The sequence below is a fragment of the Populus nigra genome, chromosome 3, assembly GCF_951802175.1.
Source record: "Populus nigra chromosome 3, ddPopNigr1.1, whole genome shotgun sequence".
Taxonomy (NCBI): Eukaryota; Viridiplantae; Streptophyta; class Magnoliopsida; order Malpighiales; family Salicaceae; genus Populus; species Populus nigra.
The window spans coordinates 881077-906168 of record NC_084854.1 but is presented as its reverse complement, the minus strand read 5'-3'; the positions used below and the strand labels follow the sequence as shown (position 1 = coordinate 906168).

At 33.1% G+C, this 25092-nt stretch overlaps 3 protein-coding genes across 11 annotated transcripts; 2 read left to right on the top strand and 1 right to left on the bottom strand.

Annotated features, from left to right (window-relative positions):
* Positions 1–75: 75 nt before the first annotated feature.
* On the top strand, positions 76–4233 carry LOC133690135 (UDP-galactose/UDP-glucose transporter 7-like). 6 transcript variants are annotated; one of them, XM_062110333.1, is made up of 8 exons: positions 76–223; positions 498–606; positions 749–854; positions 1074–1319; positions 1701–1811; positions 1908–2066; positions 3382–3525; positions 3719–4233. In XM_062110333.1, exons 2-8 carry the CDS (start codon positions 566–568, stop codon positions 3881–3883), a joined length of 972 nt encoding a protein of 323 aa, XP_061966317.1. In that variant the 5' UTR covers positions 76–223; positions 498–565; the 3' UTR covers positions 3884–4233. The 6 variants fall into 6 exon arrangements, with proteins under 6 accessions (XP_061966317.1, XP_061966315.1, XP_061966318.1 ...); XM_062110331.1 differs by having other exon boundaries at positions 109–242; positions 564–606; XM_062110334.1 differs by having other exon boundaries at positions 114–242.
* An 8105-nt stretch (positions 4234–12338) lies between these two features.
* On the top strand, positions 12339–16190 carry LOC133689363 (probable xyloglucan glycosyltransferase 5). Its single transcript, XM_062109196.1, has 5 exons — positions 12339–13638; positions 14033–14341; positions 14433–14723; positions 14949–15062; positions 15150–16190. Exons 1-5 carry the CDS (start codon positions 12916–12918, stop codon positions 15792–15794), a joined length of 2082 nt encoding a protein of 693 aa, XP_061965180.1. The 5' UTR covers positions 12339–12915; the 3' UTR covers positions 15795–16190.
* Positions 16191–19530: 3340 nt separating this feature from the next.
* On the bottom strand, positions 19531–24413 carry LOC133689722 (pentatricopeptide repeat-containing protein At1g62930, chloroplastic-like). Of its 4 annotated transcripts, XM_062109723.1 has the most exons (5): positions 24068–24410; positions 21702–23726; positions 20980–21094; positions 20540–20842; positions 19531–20437 (listed from the first exon to the last, which is right to left on the bottom strand). In XM_062109723.1, the coding sequence occupies exon 2, from the start codon at positions 23580–23582 to the stop codon at positions 22371–22373; it is 1212 nt and encodes a 403-aa protein (XP_061965707.1). In that variant the 5' UTR covers positions 23583–23726; positions 24068–24410; the 3' UTR covers positions 19531–20437; positions 20540–20842; positions 20980–21094; positions 21702–22370. The 4 variants fall into 4 exon arrangements, with proteins under 4 accessions (XP_061965707.1, XP_061965706.1, XP_061965704.1 ...); XM_062109722.1 differs by having other exon boundaries at positions 19531–20455; positions 21702–24413; XM_062109720.1 differs by having other exon boundaries at positions 21702–24413.
* Positions 24414–25092: the final 679 nt, after the last annotated feature.

Here is a 25092-nt window from a genome sequence, read left to right as displayed (position 1 = left end):
CATTTTACTCCCAATCCAAGAAAGTTGGTCCAAAATTACTAAATAGTAATCATGATAACGGTAAAGGGATTATTTAGAGTAGAACCAATGGTCATGTGAAGTGGTTAACATCTTAGACCGTTTATCTTGAAAATAGTAGAGCCAAAAGTGGAGACACAGGAACCAGCAAGCAAGCAAACCCATTTCTCATCTGATGGCGATTTCTCTCGTGGAGTTGCCAGCTGTTTGTCTTTGCCCTTGCTGTATTATTTTTATTATTTCTCGCTCTATCTTCCTCCTTTTATTTTTGCTTCTATATTTTTTACTACAGCAAAACCACTCACAAAAACCTCTTTCACTTGATCCAAGAACCCATAAAAAAAGGATTCTTTTTTGTTACTATAATGTAAAGGGAGTTTGTTTTTAGCAAGGTTATTGATTTTTAATGATGTCCCAGATTCCAGTTATGTTTTCTATTTATTTTTGCTTCTAAAGTTCGATGCTTTTTATTTGATTAGTTTGCAGGGCTTTGTTTTGTTTCTGATTTTGGGAAATTGTGGGGATTTGTTTGACTCAATTGACAGCAATGGAAAATCGCAGTGAAGCAGAAGCAAGTCCTTATAAGAGGTACTTGTGTTATATTATTGAGTTCTTAATCCAAAACCTATTAATGCATGCATGCAATACTTATTCACATTTCATTATCTGATTGATTTGTTTGAAGGCATTTTAATGAATTTGATGATTGTATGTGAATGAATGAATGTAGTTTGGTTGCTGCCGTGTCATATGGAATTGCTTCAATGGCTATGGTTTTTATCAATAAGGCCATTTTGATGCAATATGGTCACTCAATGACCCTTCTCACCTTGCAGGTATTGAATTTTTTGAATTTGAAAACAAATTAAACCCTTTTCTTGTTTAATTGTATTGTTATTTGGAAAAATATTCATGCTGTGTTGTCAATCCCACTTGATGATGAGTTTTGAAGATTTTTAGACTTGTTGCTCTAATATGTGTGTTTTCGGTGATTATGATTACTGATAAAGGACGTTGTTATTGTTTGATTCTTGTTGGTTGGTTGGTTGGATTAGCAATTGGCGACGGCATTGCTTATACATTTTGGTAGACGAACAGGGTATACGAGAGCGAGGGGAGTCGATATGCAAACAGCTAAAAGACTTCTCCCAGTTTCGTTGTTCTACAATGCTAATGTAGCTTTTGCTTTGGCTAGCTTGAGAGGAGTTAATATTCCTATGTATATTGCAATAAAGAGACTCACACCGCTTGCAGTACTTATAGCTGGAATTTTCTCAGGAAAGGGAAAGCCTACAACACAGGTCTGTGCTGCCACTTATTGAGCTAGTTTTCACTGAATGCTTACCCTTTTTGTTTGTAACATATATAAGATATACATTGGACTCTGCTTTGCCAGTGTTTTATTTTACATTTAGTGTGTGTGTACTTGAACTGGTAAAATTAATATTATTGACAGAATGATCAATAATTCACATTCCTGATTCTTGAATTTTGAGATTTCATAAATGAAGGAGAAGCTTGCTGTTCAATTAACAGATATATGTTACTAAAAGACCAATTTTTATTTATATGCCCATAATCTAATTATCAACCCTTTGAATCCTTGAGAAGGCATCTCCTTGACTAATATCTTGAGTATAGGATGCTACTTCAAACTATGACACTTTTGCATCGTATTTCAGGTTACTCTTTCCGTGCTATTGATTGCTGCTGGAGTTATTATAGCAGCACTTGGAGATTTTTCTTTTGACCTTTGGGGATACGGCATGGCCCTTACTTCTGTTTTCTTTCAGGTTGGCTATTAATTCCATAATTTCCAATGGATGTGAATAATACAGCGTGATGATGCTTGCTTATTTAGTAATAGTAGTTGTGCTTTGAAAGTGCAGACGATGTACCTTGTTTTAGTTGAAAGATCTGGTGCTGAGGATGGCCTCTCTTCAGTTGAGATAATGTTCTACAACAGCTTTTTGTCTCTTCCATTCTTGATATTTCTCATCATAATTACAGGGGAATTTCCAAACTCTTTAGCATTATTGTTTGCAAAGGTCAGAATCTTAACCCATCATATTTAGACTCAAATTATTGATTGTGCTAGAAACAAATGGCATGCTGAAGTTCTGAAGCCTCTTCAGAGCAGGCTAGAATGCTATTCTTGTTTACTTATGTAGGCTCTTGTCATTATTGTTTACAAATGGAACTTTGAATTAATAATTGATGGTCAAAACCTTTTTATGTAGCACCAAAAACCTTTTCTATGACTTCAAAGTTTTCTATCAGAGTCTGGATTTTACAGTTAGGCAGTTAACATCATTGAAGTTCAGTCTAATTTATGTTGCTGTAGGAGCTTATACCTTACCTGGAGAATCTTGTATTCCACTTCAACATCTATCAGATTTTCATGTCAATGGTAGAACACCATTGGTCAAATATGTTTCAGTGTGCAGTCAGTTATTTGAGTTTTATTATTTTCTTATTTGAGTTTTTATTATTTTCCTTTTAATTGGTATCCCAACTGAAAAGTATTAAATAGGTTGAGGTCATGTTATATTGGTATCCTGCATTTCATGTTTTTCCTTTTGGGATTGTTGATTGATGCCTTTTGGAATAGTCTGGTTCCTGAAACCAGGAAAGTGCACTACTTGGCCATTTCAGAATGATCTTAACATCTTGAACATCTAAAACCTCGTTTTTTCCTAGGGCAGGGCAAGGGTATCGATTATGTATTAGGGAAACTAGGTCTGATTTCTGTCGAGGGGTGGGGTGAGGGTGTTGTTAGCGTTTTGGAATGCAAAGTTTGATTCATGCTATAGACACCCTCTTGAGACCTTGACCTCCCCAACTTGTGATAAATTTAAGTGACAGTTTTAGTTGTCATATTATCATTTATATTCCCTCACAATTTAAGACCTTCAAAAGTTATCATGATGAACAGTATCAGGCTACTGACCTTATTATGTTGAATATCAATTGCTGTTCTATCACGAATGCAGTCCCAGCAAGGAGATGCCTCGGAAAACTGCACAGTGGTTGCAACTTTGATACTGTCTGGTCCATCCTGGACTATTCTATCATTAGACTTTTCTCAATGCTTCAAGTTGATGTTTTCTGGTGTATCCATAAAACTCAATGCCTCCACATGCATGTGCCTTGTTTTAAGTCTGAATTATTGTCTTGCCTCCTCATATGGTATTGGTCTTGGTCAATCTTTTTAACCAGATCATGTAATTTGTTTTGAAAAAATCGTGGCAATCAAAAAGATTTCCATAAAGTGCAGTGATGATTCAAACTTCATTTTTCCTCTACAAAGTGCTGCATTTTGCTCTTCGTGATTTCTGACTTGAAATCTGTTTTTTATTGCAGAGTAATTCCTTATCATTTTTGGTGATCCTTGTTATTTCATTAATAATGGGCATAGTTCTCAACTTCACAATGTTCTTATGTACCATAGTCAACTCAGCTCTAACAACAACCATTGTGGGAGTCCTCAAAGGTGTTGGGTCCACGGTATGTGCATATAACCCTTCTAGTCTATTACAGAGAATCTATAAGAAGAAAACAAAGAACTTGGAGTTTTATCAATTAAACCAAATTGTTTGTGGGTTTTTTCAGTTACCCTCATCTTTTTCAGACCATTAGTCATGTTTTGCTAAATGTTCAAGTGCATTAAGTTTAAGTTTCCTTTTCCTTTTCTGCTCAGACCCTTGGTTTTGTCCTCCTGGGTGGTGTGGAAGTGCATGCTTTGAACGTGACTGGATTGGTTATCAACACAGCGGGTGGTTTGTGGTACTCATATGCCAAATACCAGCAAAAGATGAGTAAACCTCCAAAGAGAATATCAGATGTAGAGGCTCGTAGCAAATAAGTCTGCTTTTGAAGATCACTACTGGTGATGAGTTGCTGCTTCAGCCGGTTCCTTATCTGATTTCTTGTCAATTTGCCTACACTGTATAATTCACAATGATCTCATAGTAACAACCAAAAGGGGTGGAAAATGAAGTATAGCGATAAGTTTTTGTTCTTAAAGAATATTCAACTCTATAGCATATCCTTGCTTGGAACACTCTTGATTTCGTTCGGAGAAGATGTCGAAGTCTAGATGGTTAATGTTGTCCGCTGATTTAGATTGGACTTGTGCTTGAAACTGATGCTTAAGCCACAGAATGTTGTTCAAAACGTTTTAATCCTGTGAAATCAAAAGCTTCTCTTAGCTCATTTTCTTTCTACTTTATGATTGCATCATGCATATGATTCTCAGCTGTGAATTGTGATGGTTCTCGTCAGAGTCGGTGAAAATGATTGATCTATCCACTTCTGTGCTTGTCTGGAGACAAGATTAGTTCTGATAATGTAAACCATAGAGTTAAACTGGGACTCCTGAAATCCTCAACACGCATCCCATGCTAAAGATCTATCCACTTAACTAGAATGATCTCCCCTCTTACCACCACCCCTTAGAAAGGCACAATAAATGGGAAATTAGGTGAATGATCATGACAGAAAGTAAGAGTTTAACTGCTGCAAGAGGCAAGATGAATCCTCTCAAGTTCAAGAAAACATCCTATCATTAGTCAAATCAAGTGTGAATCATTGTTTATACCAGTTTTCTCTTAACTAGTTGATGCATTGCTCGTTGGTACAAGACTATAAGCTGTCTCCACTCTCAATTGTCTCTTTCATGGATAATTAATCTTTCAAGTCTAAAGTTGTTTTCATTTTCTTCCAGCACGGGGGGGTACTGCGACACCCAAGCTAGCTTAAAGCATATCATTCAAATTAGGATTCACAAGAATTTAAGGATTGATATCATTAATGTTTTCCATTTTTTAAAACTAAATTTAAAAATATAAACAAAAAACTTTATTTTTTTGTTGTTTATTACGAAAATATAAAAAACCAATAACTAGTTGTCAAAAAATTTCAAAATCAAACAAATTGGTTTTAATAATTATGACAATGGATAATTTTGCTTTTTGTTTTTTTAACATGAAAATTCAAAATAATCAAGTTCTTAAAAATAAAAATCGCAAATAATATTATCTCTAAATAAAAAAGAGAAAGATAATGAAAAACAGAAAATACATATACTTTTGTATCTTATTTTTTGAAATGACAATTTCATTTTAAAATTATTTTAAAAACATATTTATTTTATATTTTTATCAATGTTCAACCAAACACATGGATGATTTTGTTTTTTTTTTTAAACATAAAAGTTTAAAATAATCAAGTTCTTAAAAATAAAAACTGCAAATAACATCATTGTTTAATTATTGCTTTGGGATAAAAAAAAATAAAAATAATAGAGATAGAAGGGACACGCCTTTCTTATTCTCTATTTTAAAAGGATATCATTTCACTTCAAAACTATTTGGTTTCACTTCAATCAAATATTATTTTTGTCCTAAAACATTAAACAAACGCAAACCAACCCTAATTGTTAAAAAAAGTAGTTATTATTATTAATTTGATATTGCATCATCATCTGAAAAATACAAGATATATATGCAATGGAATGTGGGTGGGACATACAATGGCCACAGACCATCGAAGGACAAACATGGTTTGGTCTTAACTCTTCTGCCTAATGCTTGCTTGTAGTTATGTTGAAAATGAAAGCTGGCCATAGCTTGCTGATAACCAATAGCATAATATTTCATGGATGGTTTAGAGGAGAAGAAGTGGCCCTTCTGTTTTTGGAGGTTCCTCGACATTGAATAGCTTACCAAACATGATTTTAAAATTTGTGCTTCAAAATGTCTTGCTATTACTACCCATTTTCTTTTCTTGTCTTTTCTTTTCTTTTTAGGTTGATTAATTTACATTGAATAATGACAATGAATTCCTTTTCTTTTTCAGGCTTAAGTATTGAAATCAAGAAAATCATTGCTACTAAAATCTCAGTAATTTATGACCATGAATCCCTTCTCTTTTTATGGCTTGAAGAAAGGATCTTCTATATGAGAGTTCATTACTTTAAATCCACCATCCCAAAATATCGAAAAAGGAAAAGAAGTGAATTCCATTTTTTGTTAAGGCGTGGGAGGAGAAAAATATTGAACTCTAGAAAATTATTCCTTGTATCTTACAAAAAGATATTCCAATCTAAAAATTTAAATAATTAAGTAAAGGGCACTAGCGAGAGTTTTGCTAGACGAGCATCAACGACGAAGACATTAATTGTAAGAGCCTATTTAAAAGTGTAGTTGCGGTTACTTTTCAAAGTACTTTTCATTCCAAAATATATTAAAATGATTTTTTTTTATTTTTCTAAAATTATTTTTGAGATCAGCGCAGCAAAACTATCCAAAACATAAAAAAATTAATTTTTTTAAAAAAAATTTAAATTTTTTAAAGATACAAGTTGATCCGCATTTCCAAACGCTCTCTAAATTAGTTTACATGCGTCGTGGTAAGTATTATATCCTACTATAGTTGCTACGATAATCTTTAACAAGTTAGAACGATTGTTTACTACCAGATTTGCTCAATATAATTTATATATTTTTCATTAAAAAATTTCAAGTAGTTTCTTGAAATTTTTCTTTTCATTTTACGACTAATTAGTATCTACACTCTTATTTTTTATGCAAAAAAACAACGTTCGTGCCTCTAGTTCAATTCAAGACAAATTATGCACATTAATTGAAACTAAAAGAAATTCAAAAATATTATACTTTTCACAACTTAAACCTAGGAGACAATAAGGAAGCAACTCATATGAGAGCAACTCCCTCGTATCCCTCCTAGATAATGATTCTACTAAAGTATAAGCACATGGTATTGCTCCTTTGTCTTGGATGAAACCAATATGTCTTAGTCCTGCATGCTGAGATGCATAATATTATAGAGGACCTGATGTCTCATTACCAACAATCCCACGTACTGGAAATCAGTTGAGATGAATTAATTCAATGAGAGGCCTGAAGTAGATTGGTTCATGATCCACTTTTAAATGTCAATTTTGGCCGACGAAAAATTTGGCCTTGTGGGGCAATTATTGCTGTGTGTTGTTTGTCCCCTGATCACTTCTAGGGTTCCAAATCTCTCTCTTCTTGAAATTCATGGGTTTCAAAACTGTGATTCAGTGAATGATTACTAGCTACTAGCTAGTTAAGAATGGCAATTCCATCCTATTTAATTGGATTCGATTTTTTCCAATTAAACCGAGAGTGGAAAAGAGCGAAGGATTCACTCGTTATCACCTTTTTCATCTTATGAATAGTGTAGAATTCTTATGGTTTTATACATGGATTGTAAGTTTACACTCTATTTTATAATTTATGATTCAAAGATGAAGATTATATTATTTTAAAAATTAGGTTTTATTTTCGTAAAGCTATTTTTTTAATAAAAAAACCCAGATCATATCGGATACCATCAAAGCAGGTAAAATTTTCTACTCAACTTGATTCGATTAAATTGAGATAAATTGAGATCGGACAAGAGATGTATTTCGAATGGAGAACAGGGGTTGATGAAAAACCCGGCATTGACCCGATCTATTACCATCCTTATTAGTAGTAGCAAAATGCGAATCATCAACTACTCGAAGCGCTTGGGTTTCAAAAACCAAATCGTTGTAACCAGATATAGACCCCAATGCCACTTTCTCCTTTGCTTTGTCCTTCATCCACACAATATTGGAGGTTGTCTTTTTACAAGTGTAATCAATTCACAGAAATCCTGTGGTCTTTCCATGGATAGTACTCTGCCTTTAACTTTATCATAAATGTAATACTGTTTTTGGTCACCCAAAAATCTAAACAAAGAGTTGTTTATGTTGTAAAGTGGGGGGAAAAAAAGGAATTCTTACAAATTTTGCCTTGTAAATTTAGGATGATACTGTTGATGAGATCAAGACGTTTCTTTCGAAAGACAATGATTCTGTCTAAAGAAAGTCTTGAAAGGGTTAGATTCGTTGTCAAAATGGAAAAAAGCCACCATGACAATAGAAAAAAGAAGAAGAAAGTATTACTTTTCTGATTTGTAACATAGAAAATAGGGTTAAAAAGCAATATATCCCCAGCACATTATGTAATCGAAGCAATCATGTACGTGTGTGTCTTCTTCTTCTTTTTTCACGGTTCGAGTATTTTCAAACCAAACTTCATATATTAATATATTAAGTTGATATATACCATCCAAATTCAACTTGATATATTGAAGAAAAGTTATACATATAATACACTAAACAATTCATTTATTAACTGATGACCGGTCAATAAATTCAAAATCTTAATAAATAAAAAAAACAAACAACAAGCTGTTTAGTCTGGTGTTGTGATAAGCCTCAACCCAAAACAAATAAATTAGACAACAAAGTTGTCGGGTCAAGTTTAAAAGGTCTTGGTTCAAAGAATAAACTAGACAGCAAAGCTATTAGGTGAAGTTTGGTGGGTCTTGGACCTCAAGTTAAGAGCTTCGACCCAACACAACCCTAGTATGGTGGCATGCTCGCTCAAACTTTATCATTAACCAACCTAAATATATAATGATGATACTAGCTATACAACCCCCTATATGCCATGCTAAACATCCGTAATGATATAAAAAATGTGTGAAATTTGATTCCAGATAGCCTTGAAAAAATCAATGGATTTTTCATTTACAAGATCCCCAAAGTCGGGATTTTTTTTTTTATTTTAGTTTACCCTGGTCTTGGAATGAGATCGCAATTAATAGCAATGGCTCCAGATCTTCAACCTTGTAGTTGTCACATCTTTGTGGTTGCATATAATTGTATCAAGTCGCCATGCATTCACGTGTTTAAGTGTTGTGATGGTTCCTTCATGATGGCCACCTTGTCCTTAGATTTGCTTTCCATGATTAAGATTTGAGATCGATCTTGGATTGCAGAAATCCAATAATCAATCACATGTTATTAATTACACAATTAATGGAAAAAAAAAATTAGGGTTCTCCGTATATGTATATAATTAGGGTGAAGGAGGCAACATTTTAATCTTGTTTGCATACAGTTCAGAAAACTTGCCCACTTTAGTCCACATAAATGCTACTTTTAGCCTTGAAATGAGTTGTTATAGTTCAATAATCAATTGCATCTTTAAACTCTTTAGATACTATAGATATATAAAAGTATCTCAAGAGATAGAAATATAAAATAAATTTATTTATATAATTGTTTTAAAGTAAATATTTTCTTTTTAAAATAGAAATTATAAAGGGACATGTTCTCTTACAATAATAAAATGTTATCTAAATTCCAACTTTTAATCAAGGTATAAAAAAATTCATGAATCTTCAAATCTCAACATAAATGGTTATTTTTTGCTTGATTATAAAAATAAATCAATTTTTTTCTTCACTAATATGTGTTTGTGCGCGCGTAATTTTGAAGGAGTTGAAGATCGATGTAGAGAGTTTCAAACATAGCACTTTCAGATATCCGAACTCTGACAATGATAATAATATATATATGTATATATAAAAATATTAACTATAATAATGTTGGTATCTCCCATGAAAATAATAATAATAATAAAAACAATATGTAGTAATAATAATATGATCCATGCTCATCCAGTGGTCTCTTTATTCTGTGATCCTAATGTAACGCTGCTCGATCGACAGAGCCAGTCTTTGCTTCATTAATTTCCTTGGGCATGCAGTGGGTGGCAGCCTGGCAATAGAAAAACAAAGAATTTTGCATGATATATATATATATATATAAACTAATGCATAGGAACATGCCCTGGTGCCAATCAGAGATAGCATTCGGTCTAAAAAAAAACATTAACCATAAGAACATCAATTTAATTAAGATACATTTTCTCTCAGATAGTCTTAAAAGTGTAAACCTGAAAAATAAAAATAAAATATAACCTTGACCAGTAAGCTAACCCTTAAGAGTAAAATAAACAAATAAACATAATAATTAAATATAATTTATTACATTAGTCAATATTTATAGTTTTTATACACTCTATATATAGAAGAGGTTACAGTAGTGAGTGTGTGTTTGTGCGTTTTAGAAAGAGAGAGGACCCTCCTCCAGCTTTACTTCTCCAGCTCAGTACTGTGCTCAATATATAATTTTAAAAAGCTAGTTTAAAATACCTTTACCATTAATTAGAAAAAAGAAGACATAATTCTTTCTCATTATACTTACTTTATCAAATTTCAATAAAGAAGACTATATATATATATATAAAGTACATATATAAGCTAATGTCCAATTACTTGCTTATCAATGTGCCAAGAAAGTAGGGCAAAATGATGATGGCATTTTGGATCATAGATATGCACTAAAGGCAAAAATATATATATTAAAAGAGTACTGGAACAAATGGCATTTTGTTCTTTTATTGGCATAGAAGCCACAAGCAAGAAAGGGCAGTATATACTGTTGGCATCACTGAATCTCCTAAAGGCCAAAGTTCTTCAAAAAAAAACTGTGTAAATTAAGGAGAGGAAGAAGTGTCAAAATTAGCATAAATCCATAACCTTCTCTGTAAGCAAAGTTGATGTATTATAGTTGTTTTACCCCTGAACATTTGTCCACTTGCCAAGTTTAGCATAAAATTAAATAATATTATTTTGAGTTTTTTTAAAAAATTATAAAAAAAATGAAGAAGAAGTGTCAAAAATAGAATAATTCCACAACCTTCTCTACAAGCAAGGTTGATATGTATTTGTTTTACCACTAATCACTTGTCCATTTGGCAAGTTTAGCATAAAGTACTGTGATTTATTAATTTTGTAGACCGGTATGAAAATCTTATAAAATCTACTTGAACTACAAATTTGATTAATTAATTAGATCAAGTCTAATTCTAAGTTAATTTTCTCCTCACAAAAAAAAACTTTGTTTTACCATTTAAGTAATTATTATTAAATCTCTCTTAATAAGTTAATCAAAGACTTGGCTGAATCAATTTTTTTTTATAAAAAAAACTAAATATAAATTAACTTGGTTGGCCTAGTTAAAATTCATTTTATATATTTTTTTAAAAATCAAAATAATATTATTTTAATTTTTTTTAAAATATATTAAAATAATATTATTTTAATTAACATTTATCGACATCATCAATTTACTATCTAAACTTTGGATCAAATAAATTTTTAGCTAAGTTTAATAACTTTAGTTTAGTTACTCATTTTTATATAGCAAAACTAAATTAACTAAGCATTTTCCAAATCGAATTATCCATGCTTATAATAAGTTCATAGTATATTTATTTTTGGAACCATAAGTATACTCCTTGTAAGGTATCATGATCACCAGTCTTCAAAGACGTCATCCGCCCCACCTAAAAGCCACTTCTTCATAACATTTGCCAATAAAGAAAGTGACTGCAAATTTCTTTTACTGACAGTAAAAAGGACCATGCAATTAATGATTATTAATTAATAAAAATAAATGCCAATCATGGCTCTCCAAGAGAGAAATAAAAAATTAACCTCCCAAGATTCCTCACATTGGCTGCCTTGCTTCTCATTTTATTATGTTAGTGTTTCTATTGTTAATTCTCCATTAATTCTTGCACTTATTGCATTATTTAATCTCAACCAAGAGCCAAAATAAAAATAAAAATAAAAATAAAAACAACCCACTTTAATTAGCATAATCATGGTTTTAATACACTATTATTTCATCTAATTTCTGTAATTTAAAATTCCCTAAAACGAGAAGAATTCTCCAGAAATAAATATGGGCAGAAGGGGTGCCTGACCTCGTTTCTTGGAGCTGGAAACTGGAGTGGTGCTGAAAAGACATTCCTGCCCCTTAAGAGTTAGCTTTTAGGTTGTCGTGAAGGGTAATATTGATATCTTACTGGTGTTCCAATCCACTTGTGGCTTCTCTTTTGATTTTATTCACTTTAATTACTTGTATTTTTAAAAAACAAAATAGTTCGGGGACCGAACAAAATGTTAGAACAGAAGAAGAATATTCTTCTCTCCCATTTCTCACATAACCGACATGTTCTTACTATCATTCTTGGGTAACTATGATCAACTCAACTTAGTTTAATGAGCTTTGGTAAAAAAATCGAAAGTTTTGATAATCTGTCAATCGAAAGTTTTTTTAAAACCCACTCATATGATGCATGTGAATTTTTAATGCATTAAATATTTTTACATAAATTTTTATATCAAATAGATTTTTTTAAATTTAAATAACATGTCTCCATCCAGTATAAAAATTAAATTAAAATAAAAAGAAACTTCCTATTGAAACAAATGTCTGTGATTAGTGAACATGCTTGTTGCTTAATTAGGTGTGGGAATTTCCATGTGGTTACCTCATAATTTAGTCAACACAACGTCACAAGAACATGATACCATTACCTAGATGTTCACATTCAGAACTGTTTACTTCCTAGTCAACTGATGTTTACTTCTTAGTCCATGTTGCCATGTCTTTAATCCATGTTTCACATAAAGTTTTGGAAAACTAATACATATGGGAGTAAAAATATTTGGACAGGTAAAGAGTAAGGTTTATTATAGGCTGTGTTTTTGGAATATTAGACAAATTCACATGGTGTAAGGGTTCTTACAGCTGCAACAACAGATACCTTACCTCATAGTATTTCTTTGCCATGTTGGATCTCTTGGTAGTGTCTTTGAGTGAAGAGAGTACAAAGAACATCTCTTTCACTTCTCTTCTTTTGCTTTTTCTCGCCACATTGTACTTTAGCATGAGTGGGTAGCCTTAAAGTTGTGTTCTTTGATTGAGGGAGGGGAGGGATCTAGATTTCTAGGTTTAATATGGTTGGTTCTAAAATGGGGGTCTCTTGTTTCTTGGTTTTGGGATCTGGGTTTTGATTTTTTGTTGAAAAGATTGGAGCTTTGAGTATTTTGGTTTCTTGGGGTTTTTTTTTTTTTTTAATGTTGTTTGTAAAGTTGTGTTGAAGATAGAGAGGAAAAATGGCTCCAAGATTGGATTTTTCAGATTGGTGGGGAAAAGATAGCAAGGAGGGAACACCTGTTGTAGTGAAAATGGAGAATCCTAACTATTCTGTCGTGGAAATCAATGGTCCAGATTCTGCATTTAGGCCAGTTGAGAAGAGTAGAGGCAAGAATGCAAAGCAAGTCACATGGGTTTTGCTCCTCAAGGCTCATAGAGCTGTTGGTTGTGTTGCTTGGTTAGCTACTGTCTTTTGGGCCTTGCTAGGGACTATAAAGAAGAGGTTGATCTTTAGACAAGGTGTTGCTGTGGCTACTGAGAAGTTAGGCAAAGGGAAATTAGTACTTCAAATCATTAGAGTGTTTTTGGTTGCTTCTTTGGCAATTTTGGCTTTTGAAGTGGTTGCCTATCTGAAAGGTTGGCGTTATTTTGAGAGTGCTAATTTGCATATCCCAAGGGCCTTGGATTTGCAAGGCTGGCTTCATGTGGTTTATGTTGCTTGGTTAACATTCAGGGCTGATTACATTGCGCCCTTAATTCAAGCTCTCTCTCAATTCTGTGTTGTTTTGTTCCTTATTCAATCTGTAGATCGTTTGATACTTTGTTTGGGTTGCTTTTGGATTAAATACAAGAAGATTAAGCCAAGGATTGAAGTGGATCCATTCAAGTCAGATGATGTTGAGGCATCTGGCTACGAGTATCCCATGGTTCTTGTTCAAATCCCAATGTGTAATGAAAGAGAGGTAATGCACTGAACTTTATCTCCCCCCCTTTTTTTTTTACATTCTTGTGCTTGCCTTTCATTGATGTGTGTTGCTTTTTACTTGTGGCTAAATCTGTGACAAAGATTTAGAGGACAGTTGTTTAATTCAAGCAGTTGAAATGACAGATAGCGAAATTTTGAGAGATTAATGAATTATATGATTAAGTTAGGTGCCATTAAATAATAATTTTTGGATTGTATTTAGCACTTATTCAGAAAAAATTATGTCATGATGTTTGGATATGTTATTTAGATCAATATCAAACTAGGAAGTCTCAAATCTTAGATGACTAGGGAATTAACATAAAATATAAATGGCAGCATTGTGAAGTTTTGTACAGAATCCTTGATGTTGATATTTTCTTTGTATGCAGGTGTATGAGCAGTCTATCTCTGCGGTTTGCCAAATGGATTGGCCAAAGGATCGTATACTGATTCAAGTTCTTGATGATTCTAATGATGAGAGCATCCAATGGTTAATCAAGGCAGAGGTTGCTAAGTGGAACCAAAAGGGTGTCAACATAATCTATAGGCATCGTTTGATTAGAACTGGTTACAAGGCTGGAAATCTCAAGTCTGCAATGGGCTGTGATTATGTAAAGGATTATGAGTTTGTTACAATTTTTGATGCTGATTTCCAGCCTAATCCAGACTTCCTTAAGCTGACAGTGCCGCATTTCAAGGTAGTTAAAAACAAAAGAATCTCAGTTCAATAATTTTCTGTCAAAAATGTTTCTGGGGTTTAATCCACGCCTCTCTTACCTTATGTTGCAGGGAAATCCTGAACTGGGGTTGGTTCAGGCAAGATGGGCATTTGTGAACAAGGATGAGAATTTGTTGACTCGTCTCCAAAACATTAATTTGTGTTTTCACTTTGAGGTGGAACAGCAAGTTAATGGAACATTCCTAAATTTCTTTGGTTTCAATGGAACTGCTGGTGTTTGGAGAATCAAAGCCCTTGAAGAGTCTGGTGGATGGCTTGAAAGGACAACTGTAGAGGACATGGACATAGCTGTCCGTGCACATCTGAATGGTTGGAAATTCATCTTCCTTAATGATGTGAAGGTACTCTTTTGCTCTCATCAGTCTAAATCCATCACTTCCATTGCATCAGTATATGTAGTTTGGTAGGATAAAGATGAACAAATGGAGAGTTGTTTTCAGGATCATTCCATTTCATTTGAAGCATTCTAGAATTTTAGCAGACAACAAGAAAACAGGTGCATACTTTCCTTTCTCACAAATTTGGAACAAGCCCTGACAAAATGAATTTCATGTGTAACCATTTAGGTCCTCTGTGAAGTTCCTGAGTCCTATGAAGCTTACAGGAAGCAGCAACATCGTTGGCATTCCGGTCCTATGCAACTTTTCCGCTTGTGTCTGCCAGCAATTATAACCTCTAAGGTGCCTTTGATACCCGTTTGTGCTTCCTGTAATTTAACTTCCACTGATTTACTTTTCTAAGGGCTTTCCATGTTTTCGATCTTGCAGATGGCATTTTGGAAGAAAGCAAACTTAATATTCCTATTCTTTCTATTGAGAAAACTTATCCTTCCTTTCTATTCCTTCACACTATTCTGCATAATTCTTCCTTTAACAATGTTTGTCCCTGAGGCTGAGCTTCCTATGTGGGTTATTTGCTATGTGCCTGTCTTGATGTCATTCCTCAACATTCTTCCTACCCCAAAATCCATCCCTTTTATTGTTCCTTACCTTCTCTTTGAAAACACCATGTCAGTTACCAAATTCAACGCCATGGTATCTGGTTTATTCCAGTTGGGTAGCTCATACGAGTGGGTTGTCACCAAGAAGGCTGGTAGGTCATCAGAATCTGACTTACTGGCTGCTGCTGAGAGGGACTCAAAGACAATGAACCAAGCCCCGATATGCAGAGGAGCTTCTGAGACCGAGCTTGAACTGTTAAACCAATTAAAGGAACAAAAAGAAGCAAATCCTACACCTGTTAAGAAAGTGAACAAGATATACAGGAAGGAGCTCGCTCTAGCATTCCTCCTACTCACAGCTTCTGTCAGGAGCTTGTTATCGGCCCAGGGAGTCCACTTTTACTTCCTTCTCTTCCAAGGTGTGACTTTCCTTGTCGTTGGTCTTGATCTGATTGGAGAGCAAATAAGCTAAGCGTAAACTAAAGCAAGATAGAGTACAATACACTTCCAATCAAGTTCAGGTAACCTGCAAATATCCACCCTATCTGGATCGACTGTGCACTTAAAGGAAGTTCGGTCCTTTCTTTCCTTTGCAAATGGTGGTGAAGAATAGCCTTCAATTCAATAAAATGAAGTCATTTTCAACCTGTGATTTGAAAGATCTATAGAATTTTCTATATTCAGAAATCCCTCTCCATACTGTGGTCATACTTCCTCTTATTATTGTTATTTTTTTCACATAGGATATCGGATCATTGTTAGTTTTCCTCGGGCATTGAATTGTTGCTGGTTGTCATGGGTAGGATATTAGGTTTCAATTTTTTTACAGTTGACTTATATTCATGTTTGGGTGTGTGATTTAGCAGCATTCAAGGTTCAAGCCATATTTCCTCTTGTAAAGTCCAAAAAGTTTGAGTGAAGTCAAAGCATAAGCTTGCTTAATGCTGTCTGGTTTCCAGATTTTATCCTTATAATGTGTAACATGTAAAAGAACTACTGTATGTACATTTTCACATGTTCTGTTTAATCCAAGGTTTCAAGTAATCCCTCTCTCCACATTCCTTTTGTTCTTCTGCTATTTGCTCCTCTGAATGTGCTTGCATGTGCACATGCATGCACATGTACGGCTTGATCTCATATTTTAACAAGAGAAGGTCAAAAGAAAGTGTCGGCAGGCAAAAATGACTAAACAAGTTGAGTTTTGTAGCAGGTTTGAGATGGTTAAGGTAGTGAGGTTTTGATTCACATTCACATCACTCATTACACATCATGGAGTGTCCAAAATGTTGGGGGGCCAAGTGATCTTTCCTGGGCAAATACTGATTCTGGATTTTGTATATGATGCTCTTGGTGAGAAGCATAGCGAGGACAAACTCACTAGTTTCTCTGGTCCACCCCATTAAAAAATTTGTCATGGGAAACCAATCAAGAAAAATTCTTGATTTGACTACCTACCTGTTTCATGGCATTTAGCTTTCTTTTTTTTATATCTCATCTGTAGCTGGCAATGCTGGGTTACAAGTGGGCTTGGTTTTAGTAACACTTAGGCAGGTCAAGTTTTCTGCTTGACCCAGCATGTTTTGGATATGAACAAGTCCAATCTACTAGGTCATGTCTGCCAGCAGTTCAAGGATGCCAGGACTTCAAAACTCAAGTAACTGGTTAATGGTTTTTGTTTTTTAGTTTGAAAATGCTTCTGCTTATGCCCAATTGTTGGAGATTTTGTGTTGAACATCATGATGAAATTTAGTCCTGTAGCAATCTTTAGTCTTTAGCATGAGATTATTAAATGTGTTTGTTCATAAGTTGGAGGTGTTTTGTAAAAGTGCATTTGGACTAATTTAATGTTTTTTTTAGATTTTTTTATATATTTTTCACATTATCATATCAAAACTATCCAAAAATACTAGAAAAAAATCATATATTTTTTCTGCAATCTAAATATATTTTTTTTAAAAAAATACTTACATCTTAACTAGTCTCAAGTCTCAACTGTATCAAAGCCATTCATCCTCTTGTATAAGACTAGTTATTTGACCTGTGTTTGGTTATTAGTCGACTAATTTTTTCTAATAAAAAATTAATCATGTAGGCTTTTCTAGTGTATTCTTTTCATAAAAATATTTTTAGTGTAAATCGAAAAATTTATATACTCATCTAACTAAACAAATCGAGAACAATTTGTGTAAATAAATAAGAAAAAAAAAGACATTTACAATAACTAAAAATAAAATTGAAAAAAAAAGAAGTCATTTCTATTATTGTTTATTGAAATTAATTTTTTATTCAATCAAACAATAATAGAAATAAACACACATGAAATTTATTAAATAAAATAAAAAGAAAAAGTAGTCTGCAAGGTTACACATATTAGAAATATTATCTAAAAATAAATATTTCTTATTTCTAAAAACAAAGTTCATTTATATAAAACATTACAAAAATTATAGATAAATCAGAATAATATCTTCAAAAAATAAACATATACAAAATAATTTGATAAAAGCCTCTATTTAAAAAAGGATAAATAAAAAAATCATAGAGGAGTGATAATAATACAAATTAAAAAACTATTTTAAAAAGAAAAAGAAAAAAAAGAGGAATCAATTAACAAGAAACAACAATTAGAATAATAAAAAAGGATACGAGAATCTAGGAGTCATAAACACTTTAAAAAAAACAAGAAAGACAAACGAATTAGGTGATAACCTCGAACAGTTTTAATAAATTAGTTTTATTTTAATTAGATGATAAAAAAATAAACAATGATAGTAACACATACAATTTTTTTTTTTAAAAAAGATCATGATAACTTGGAAAAATACCTTTTGAAGTATGGATTTTGATCAACAAAAAAAAACCAGACAAAAAAATCAGTCATAGTCAACTCGAGGTAACGTGATAGACAAATAACTTGGGTAATAAAGGACAAGCCAATCCGAGTTAACCTGCAAAAAATAGAGCTCAAGTCATAATATCAGGATAATCCGATAGAAAAGAAATTAAAGAAAACCACAAAATCATTTTTTTATATATAAAAAATAATGTCAAACAATGAAATATGAAAAGAAAATAAGCAAACTAAAAAAGATGTCAACTAATATTAATTTTTTAAACTCATTATCCAAGTCATTAAACTAGAAGCAACAAACATGTAGAAATCACGAAACTCAGTCCCAACAAATCAAACTCTAAAAGATAAAATCATAGGGGAATTAATTACACAAAAGCATACAAGATAAAAAAAATTAGCAATTAAAATAATGAGGGTGAAAATAAAAATAAAAAATAAATTAGAGGTCAAACCAAGTTTTATTTATTAAAAGGTTAAAGTAAAAAAGAAAAATAACTTTAACAAAAGAAAAAATATCAAAAGAATGAGGAACAAATGAGAAAGAAAAAAAACACCATAAACTTGATTTAAGGATTGAAAACCAATAAAACTTTTATAAAAGAACCAAGAAATAAAATAGAAATAAAAAAATAAGGAAAAAATTGGGAAAAACAATATATGATAAATTGGAATTGAATAACTAAATCCAAAACAAATAAAACTTTTACAAAAGAATTAAGAATAAAAATAAAAAATAAAAAATAAACACTAAAATTAAAATACTAAAAATAAAGATAACAAAACTACTTTGTTTTACAGGAAAAAAGATAAAAAAAGGGGGAAAAAAGGCTTCTAGCGGCAAACCGCTCTACCAGTGGTGACAGGTGCCACCGTATAAAAAAGAAAACTCGACAATGCTTTCAAAAATATAACAAAAAAAAAAAAGTTTGAACACTGGAAGGCTCTACATGCACTATTTAGAAAATACAATATCTTTTTATCTATTAGTGTTAGTATACGTACAATATGTGCCAATAACTTTTTAGATTTTAAATAAATTTTTAGATTTTAATATTAATTAAATAACTTGAAAAGAAAAAATTTACTTCCAATGATTATGAGATTTATGGAGAGAAAAAAACCATGTAAAAAGATCAAAAGACACTTATTTATTATTATTTTTATTTAAAGGGCAGAATTTATTTTTTAACCATATATTAAAAATTAAAAAGATCTAAATACGCCTAAATGATAGTTTTAAAGATTTTAACGTGAAGGATCGTAAAATCATTTGAGTGTTTATGAAATTTGAAAAAATCACATGTAACCCTAGTCAAATAATTAACGGAAAATGAAGCATACAAAAAGACCAAACTAACACCCAACTTATAGGCCTCTAATTTTTTATTGGAAGGGCATAATAGTCATTGAAGTATAGCAATGAATAGTAAATTCAATGTGTGTACACAGATGCTACGTGGTTTAGAGCTTCTGTTAATTATCATGGAGCTCAGTGCCATTTCAAGAAGAAAATCCAAGGCAATAATGTGTTAATCTCACCCGATTGACTGTAACAAAACTCAACTTTAATCAAGACTTGCTACATGTATACCTATAAACTAATGGATATTAGAGAAATCACAAGCAGCTTGCCCCTTTAACATCCACTTGCTTCCAGCTACCTAAAAATTAATGGAATCATCCCTGGGTGCTTAAAGCACCAGCAATGGCGTGGGGGATTTTAATTAATATCCTTTCAGGATTGGATCATTTGGCTTCCATTAAAGCTTTTCCACATTGGTAGTTGGCTGTTGGATGAGAACCGGGGTCAAACTAGTCATCATCTAGTTCTGTACAGAAGTCTGGCTCTTCAGGTTTTGCAACTCGAGCATTTCAACATCCTTGGCGCCCCTCTCCTTGTGTTTGCAGCAAATCTTGAGGTCTAAACTGATTGGCGACGAACTTGAGGTCTTCTGCTCGCAATGCAGTGCTTCCACTTCTTCTAAAGCTCTCACTGTCCTTGTGGAAGAAGGTAAGTTGAGAGTAGATTTTCGAAGCAATGCTCAGGCAAGCAGCTCCTCACCGCAAAAGTCACCAGGTCTCAAAGTAATTGACATGAAGAAACCTGTTCGCCCTCCGTTTGGAGTTGAGCTCTCTTGCTTTACCCTGATAATAAAAAGCATCTCCATAACCGGATCACCTTCTCGAACTATATAGTTTCCTTTAGTACTCAAACAGGACACTAAGCGCTTACGTATTGCATCAAGTAGCTGATCATCCATCTGCGAGAAAAAAGGAACCTCCAAATAGGAAAAACATTAGCTAAAGCTGCATGAGATTTTATCTCGAATGAATATTTATGGTGAATTTCAATGAAGTCATACCTCAAGTTCTGCAAGCCCCACCATAAACAATACAAGTACTTTTCAAGAAACTCAAAGGAAAGTACTTTCTGCTGCAATGCATTTGCGAATATGCCATAATTGAAAATGGAAGTGTCATCTGGATTACATCTGGCAGGCAAAACAGTAGTGTTTTCCCAGGACTTGCGATCAGGAAATTCCAAAGTATCGCAATCCAAGAAACAGGGGTTGCATGGTATAGGGCTCAATTCATGTTTGCAAGAAGATTTCCAGCATGTTGCCTTGACGCTGGATCGACAGCAAATACAATGATGCCCCCAACACCTACAAGATCAGATGCCTAATCAGTGTAAAGCAGCAAAATGACCAACACAACAGCAATAGCTAGCGTTTTGTGAGAGCAGCAAGTAGTATAGCCTAAAAAAGGCAAGTATTTTCTGATTCAAGGAGGCATTACGTACATGACTAGCCAGCATGTATAGAAGGCGATTATACGCAGCCCCCACCCAGGCAGTCTTTGTGACTACTCCAGTGGCTTTAATGATCTCAGAACTTCATGGAAAAATCAAATATAATCTGGGAATATATTGAAGCAGAACAATCAGTACTAGGGCATTATTGGTATGATCAGCAAGCGAGCTTCTAATTGCTGTTATAATAAACTACATCACAATCTGCCAAAGGGAACAATTTGATGTCATCTTCTTTAGCTTCAAAGGACAGATTGCAATAGCGAAAAGGCACTAAAAGTCAAAGAAATAAGAAAATTTTCATTTGCAAGGAATGGATGCTTAAAAAATCAAACACACTGCCATATGTGCCATATTTCAATCCAAAAGAGCAGGCATAATAGCATATTCTTAGTCACAAAGTTAAGACTTAAACTCGAGACCTTTCCCCCTCTTTGCAGAGGTGAATGCCACTGGGTGAAACACGGATTTGTAACTTCAGTTCAACCTCAACAAGTGAAAGAAATGCCTGGAATTTTGAGGCAAAAGAGAAGCTGAAAATTGCAGTAGCAACTTCAACTTCATCAACTAAATGAAAATTTCAAGTTCATTCTCATTTTTTACAAGTATCTGTAATTTCTATGCAAAAAAGAGAAAAAAATGAAATCACAGGCTAAAATTCTACATTCAAATCAAATAAACAAAAGCAGAAACAAAGATAGGAATGTATGAACCTGAGGAAGAGGGAATGCTGCAACAAGATCTAAAAGGCAAAGTGGGGTGTTCAGTATGGTTGACTTCCATTAAAAGCCCAACAGAAAACTAACAGTGAAAGAAAAAAAAAACACAGCTCAGATATTCATTTGCTTCTTTTATTTATACTTTATATTGATTATTCTCTAATATCCTCGTACGAACTTTTATATTGAAGTTAATCTTTCTCTGATAAGATCTTGAGCATTATCATTCACATTTGAATTATTGTATTCATGAAAAATTTCATTTTCATATGTTTTTGGATTGGAACAATGAAGAATAACATAGAGAGTAAACCTGCAGGCTAGACATCCAAAAATTCAGGTACTTTTATATATGATTTATCGCAATAACTTGTAAGAAAATGGACCTGAATTTTAGAGAGATAGGGGACATGAATAGCATGACAAAAAAATAAATAAACAAACAGTACGTGTGTATCAGAGACCAAGAAGTTTTATTAGCAGATCTCTCGGGCAAAATATATTCAGTTTTGTGTTTCTTTTTTATGTATAGTTTTTGTACTAGTGTCATTGTTCAGATGTTGACAAGATTGAACTAAAAATTAACTTACAAGTTGAGGAAAAATTACATAACATTTGCCACATGAATTTGCGGCATGGAGAAATTTACATCACCTTTTCACCTTAACCAACTTCACTTAACCTGGTCCTTGCATCTGCAACAAAACCTCTGTCTCTCATTTCTCCAATAAGTTGCACTGCCCTTGATTCATCCTTGTGCTGGAGAAATCCTCGAATAATAACATGATAACAAATTTCATCTGGAGGGCAGCCATCCTCTTCCATATTTCGGAAAGCTTCCAATGCTTCATCTAACAATCCTTCTTTACAAAGTCCAAATATTATAGTAGTGTATATCTGAACATTAGGCTGCAACCCTTGGACAAAGAGTTCTGAAAACAGTTTCCTTGCATCTTTAAGATTCCCAGATTTGCACATGGCATGAACCAGGATGGTATACATCACCAGATTAGGCTTCAAGTGAGTACTTTGCATTGCTCGAAACAGTCTGAATGCCTTACCAAGATACCCTTGTTTGCAAAAGCCATCAAGCAATATTGAGTAAGTACGTAAATTTGGGAGGTTTCCATCAGTGCGCATATTCCTAAAAAGATCTTGTGCTTCCCTAAGTCTGCCTAATTGGCACAAGCCATGAATAAGAGTGTTGTAAGTAACTTTGTTCGGAGTTAAGCCTTGATGAATCATTTCATTAAAAAGCTGCTTGGCTTCATCTATCTTTTTGGCCTTGCAATATCCGTTAATTAAGATGTTATAGCTAAAAACAACAGGTTTAAAACCCTTGGTTATCATGACATCAAAAAGCTTTCTAGCTTCAACAACTTGTGTACACGAGGAATATCCATACATCAACGAATTGTAAGTAACAACGTTAGGCTCCACACCCATTTCAGTCATTGTTTTTAACGCACCTAGAGCCTCTGAAACCTTGCCTTCTTTACAAAAAGTATCAACTAGCACGTTGAAGGTGACAATATCTGGCATGATATTCAAACTCGTCATTTCATTTAGCAATGCCGAAGCCTCCTTCCATCGGCTGAAATTGCATAAGCCCTGGATCAAAGAGGTGTAAGTGAAAATATCTGGGGAAATGCCTTTAGCCTTCATGTAAGAGAAGATATCTAAAGCCTCATTCACCAGCCTATCTTTGCAAAGACTGTCAATGAGTGTGCTGTATGTCACCACGTCCGGCTGGCAGCCCGCCTCTTCCATTTTCTTAAACAATCCAGCAGCCTCAGCAGCTTCCCCAGTCTTACATAAGCCATTGATAATCGTAGTATAAGTGTAGACATTAGGTTGACAACCTCTTGCCACCATGTCATCAAATAATTCCACGGCTTGGGCAAATTCACCCACTTTACAGAGCCCATTGATTAAGGTGTTAAATGTGACAATAGTGGGTTGAAGACCAAGTTTAATGACTTTGGCCAAGACAGAGAACCCAAGATCAACACGTTGCAACTGGCAGAAGCAATTCATCAAGATATGAAGGGTATAAGTATTAGAAGAGAGCCCAGCTAAACCCATTTGTTTGGAAAGAGAAATCACAACATCGTAATACTGTCCCATTTTGACAATTGCAGACAATAATTTGGTGAATTGGATAATACATGGCAGGGGTTTCCTATAAATCATGTGATTGAAAGAAGCAAGGGCATCATCAATGTTTCTAAACGAAGAAGAAGAAGCATCATTTTTGTGTTTGTATCTACTGCTACTACTACTGCTACTGCTACTGCTCCTGCTAGAAGAAGAAATGGAGTTGGAGTGTTTGCTAGACAAAAGTGATGGAAGAATCATACCCGTTATTTTCATTAGGCATCGCTGAACTTGGGACCCAATGAAAAAGGCTTCTGAAGCTCCTCGTCTCACTGCCGCCGCCGCCACCATCATCAACCTTCCTCTGTGTTATTCCTTCTCCTCGTGGTCTTGTTTCTTTATTGACCAAAACGACAGAGACACTTTGTACAAATCTGGAAGATTGAGGAAAGTGATTTGGGGAAGCAGGACCGTCTCCCTCACAAACACAAGGAATGCAAGGTTTCTCTTTTGTGATTACTGTTTAAACAGTTAATTATTTTTCTTTTTCTCTTTCTTTTCAAATTTGTTCTTGACATTGCATTTAATTGGAATGATTTGTCTGATTTTGCTTTTTATAGTGATATAATGATGTCAAGATAATATCATTTGATTTTATATATAAACAAATAGTTTAAATGCTAGCAAAAAATAATTTTTGGGGAACAAGGGAAAAATTATTTTTAGTTTTTTTAGTTTAACAAGTTAATATTTTATCCCAAACTTCATTTTTAATATATTCTAGTCCTTAAAATTAAGAGAAAAAAGAAAAAAATTGCTAGATTACATGTTCATGTAAAAAAAATTATTACATTGATTACAGTAACTAAAAAAGTTAAATTAATCTTATTATAAACAATTTATTTTGATAAAAGAAAATTCACTAAGTTTTTTTAATTCTTATATTACCTGAAAAAATAGAATAAAGTTGGAGAAGTTTTTTAATTATTTTTTGTTTTTAAACTAATTTTTTAGGTGGTTTTAGACAATAAATCATTTTATTTAGATTTATAAAGTGTTTTAGATGTGTTTTTATATTTAAAATAATTTAAAATATTTTTTTGATATTTTTTTTATAATTTTCATACAAAACATGAAAATTATCAAAATTATCCAAATAATAAAAAATCCTACTTAGTATATAAAAATATTAAAATTATCTCAAAATATATAAAAAAATACATAATTTAAATATATTTTAAAAAATACTTTTAAACATAATGCAATCCTACGGTAGCGTCTAATATTG

Coding starts and splice junctions, on each gene's coding strand:
- LOC133690135 (XM_062110331.1), top strand. CDS start 194: ATGGCGATTTCTCTCGTGGAGTTGCCAGCTGTTTGTCTTTGCCCTTGC. Junction 243..563: donor TGTTTGTCTTTGCCCTTGCT/GTATTATTTTTA, acceptor CTCAATTGACAG/CAATGGAAAATCGCAGTGAA. Junction 3,526..3,718: donor TCAAAGGTGTTGGGTCCACG/GTATGTGCATAT, acceptor TTTTCTGCTCAG/ACCCTTGGTTTTGTCCTCCT.
- LOC133689363 (XM_062109196.1), top strand. CDS start 12,916: ATGGCTCCAAGATTGGATTTTTCAGATTGGTGGGGAAAAGATAGCAAG. Junction 13,639..14,032: donor CAATGTGTAATGAAAGAGAG/GTAATGCACTGA, acceptor CTTTGTATGCAG/GTGTATGAGCAGTCTATCTC. Junction 15,063..15,149: donor CAGCAATTATAACCTCTAAG/GTGCCTTTGATA, acceptor TCGATCTTGCAG/ATGGCATTTTGGAAGAAAGC.
- LOC133689722 (XM_062109722.1), bottom strand. CDS start 24,158: ATGATGGTGGCGGCGGCGGCAGTGAGACGAGGAGCTTCAGAAGCCTTT.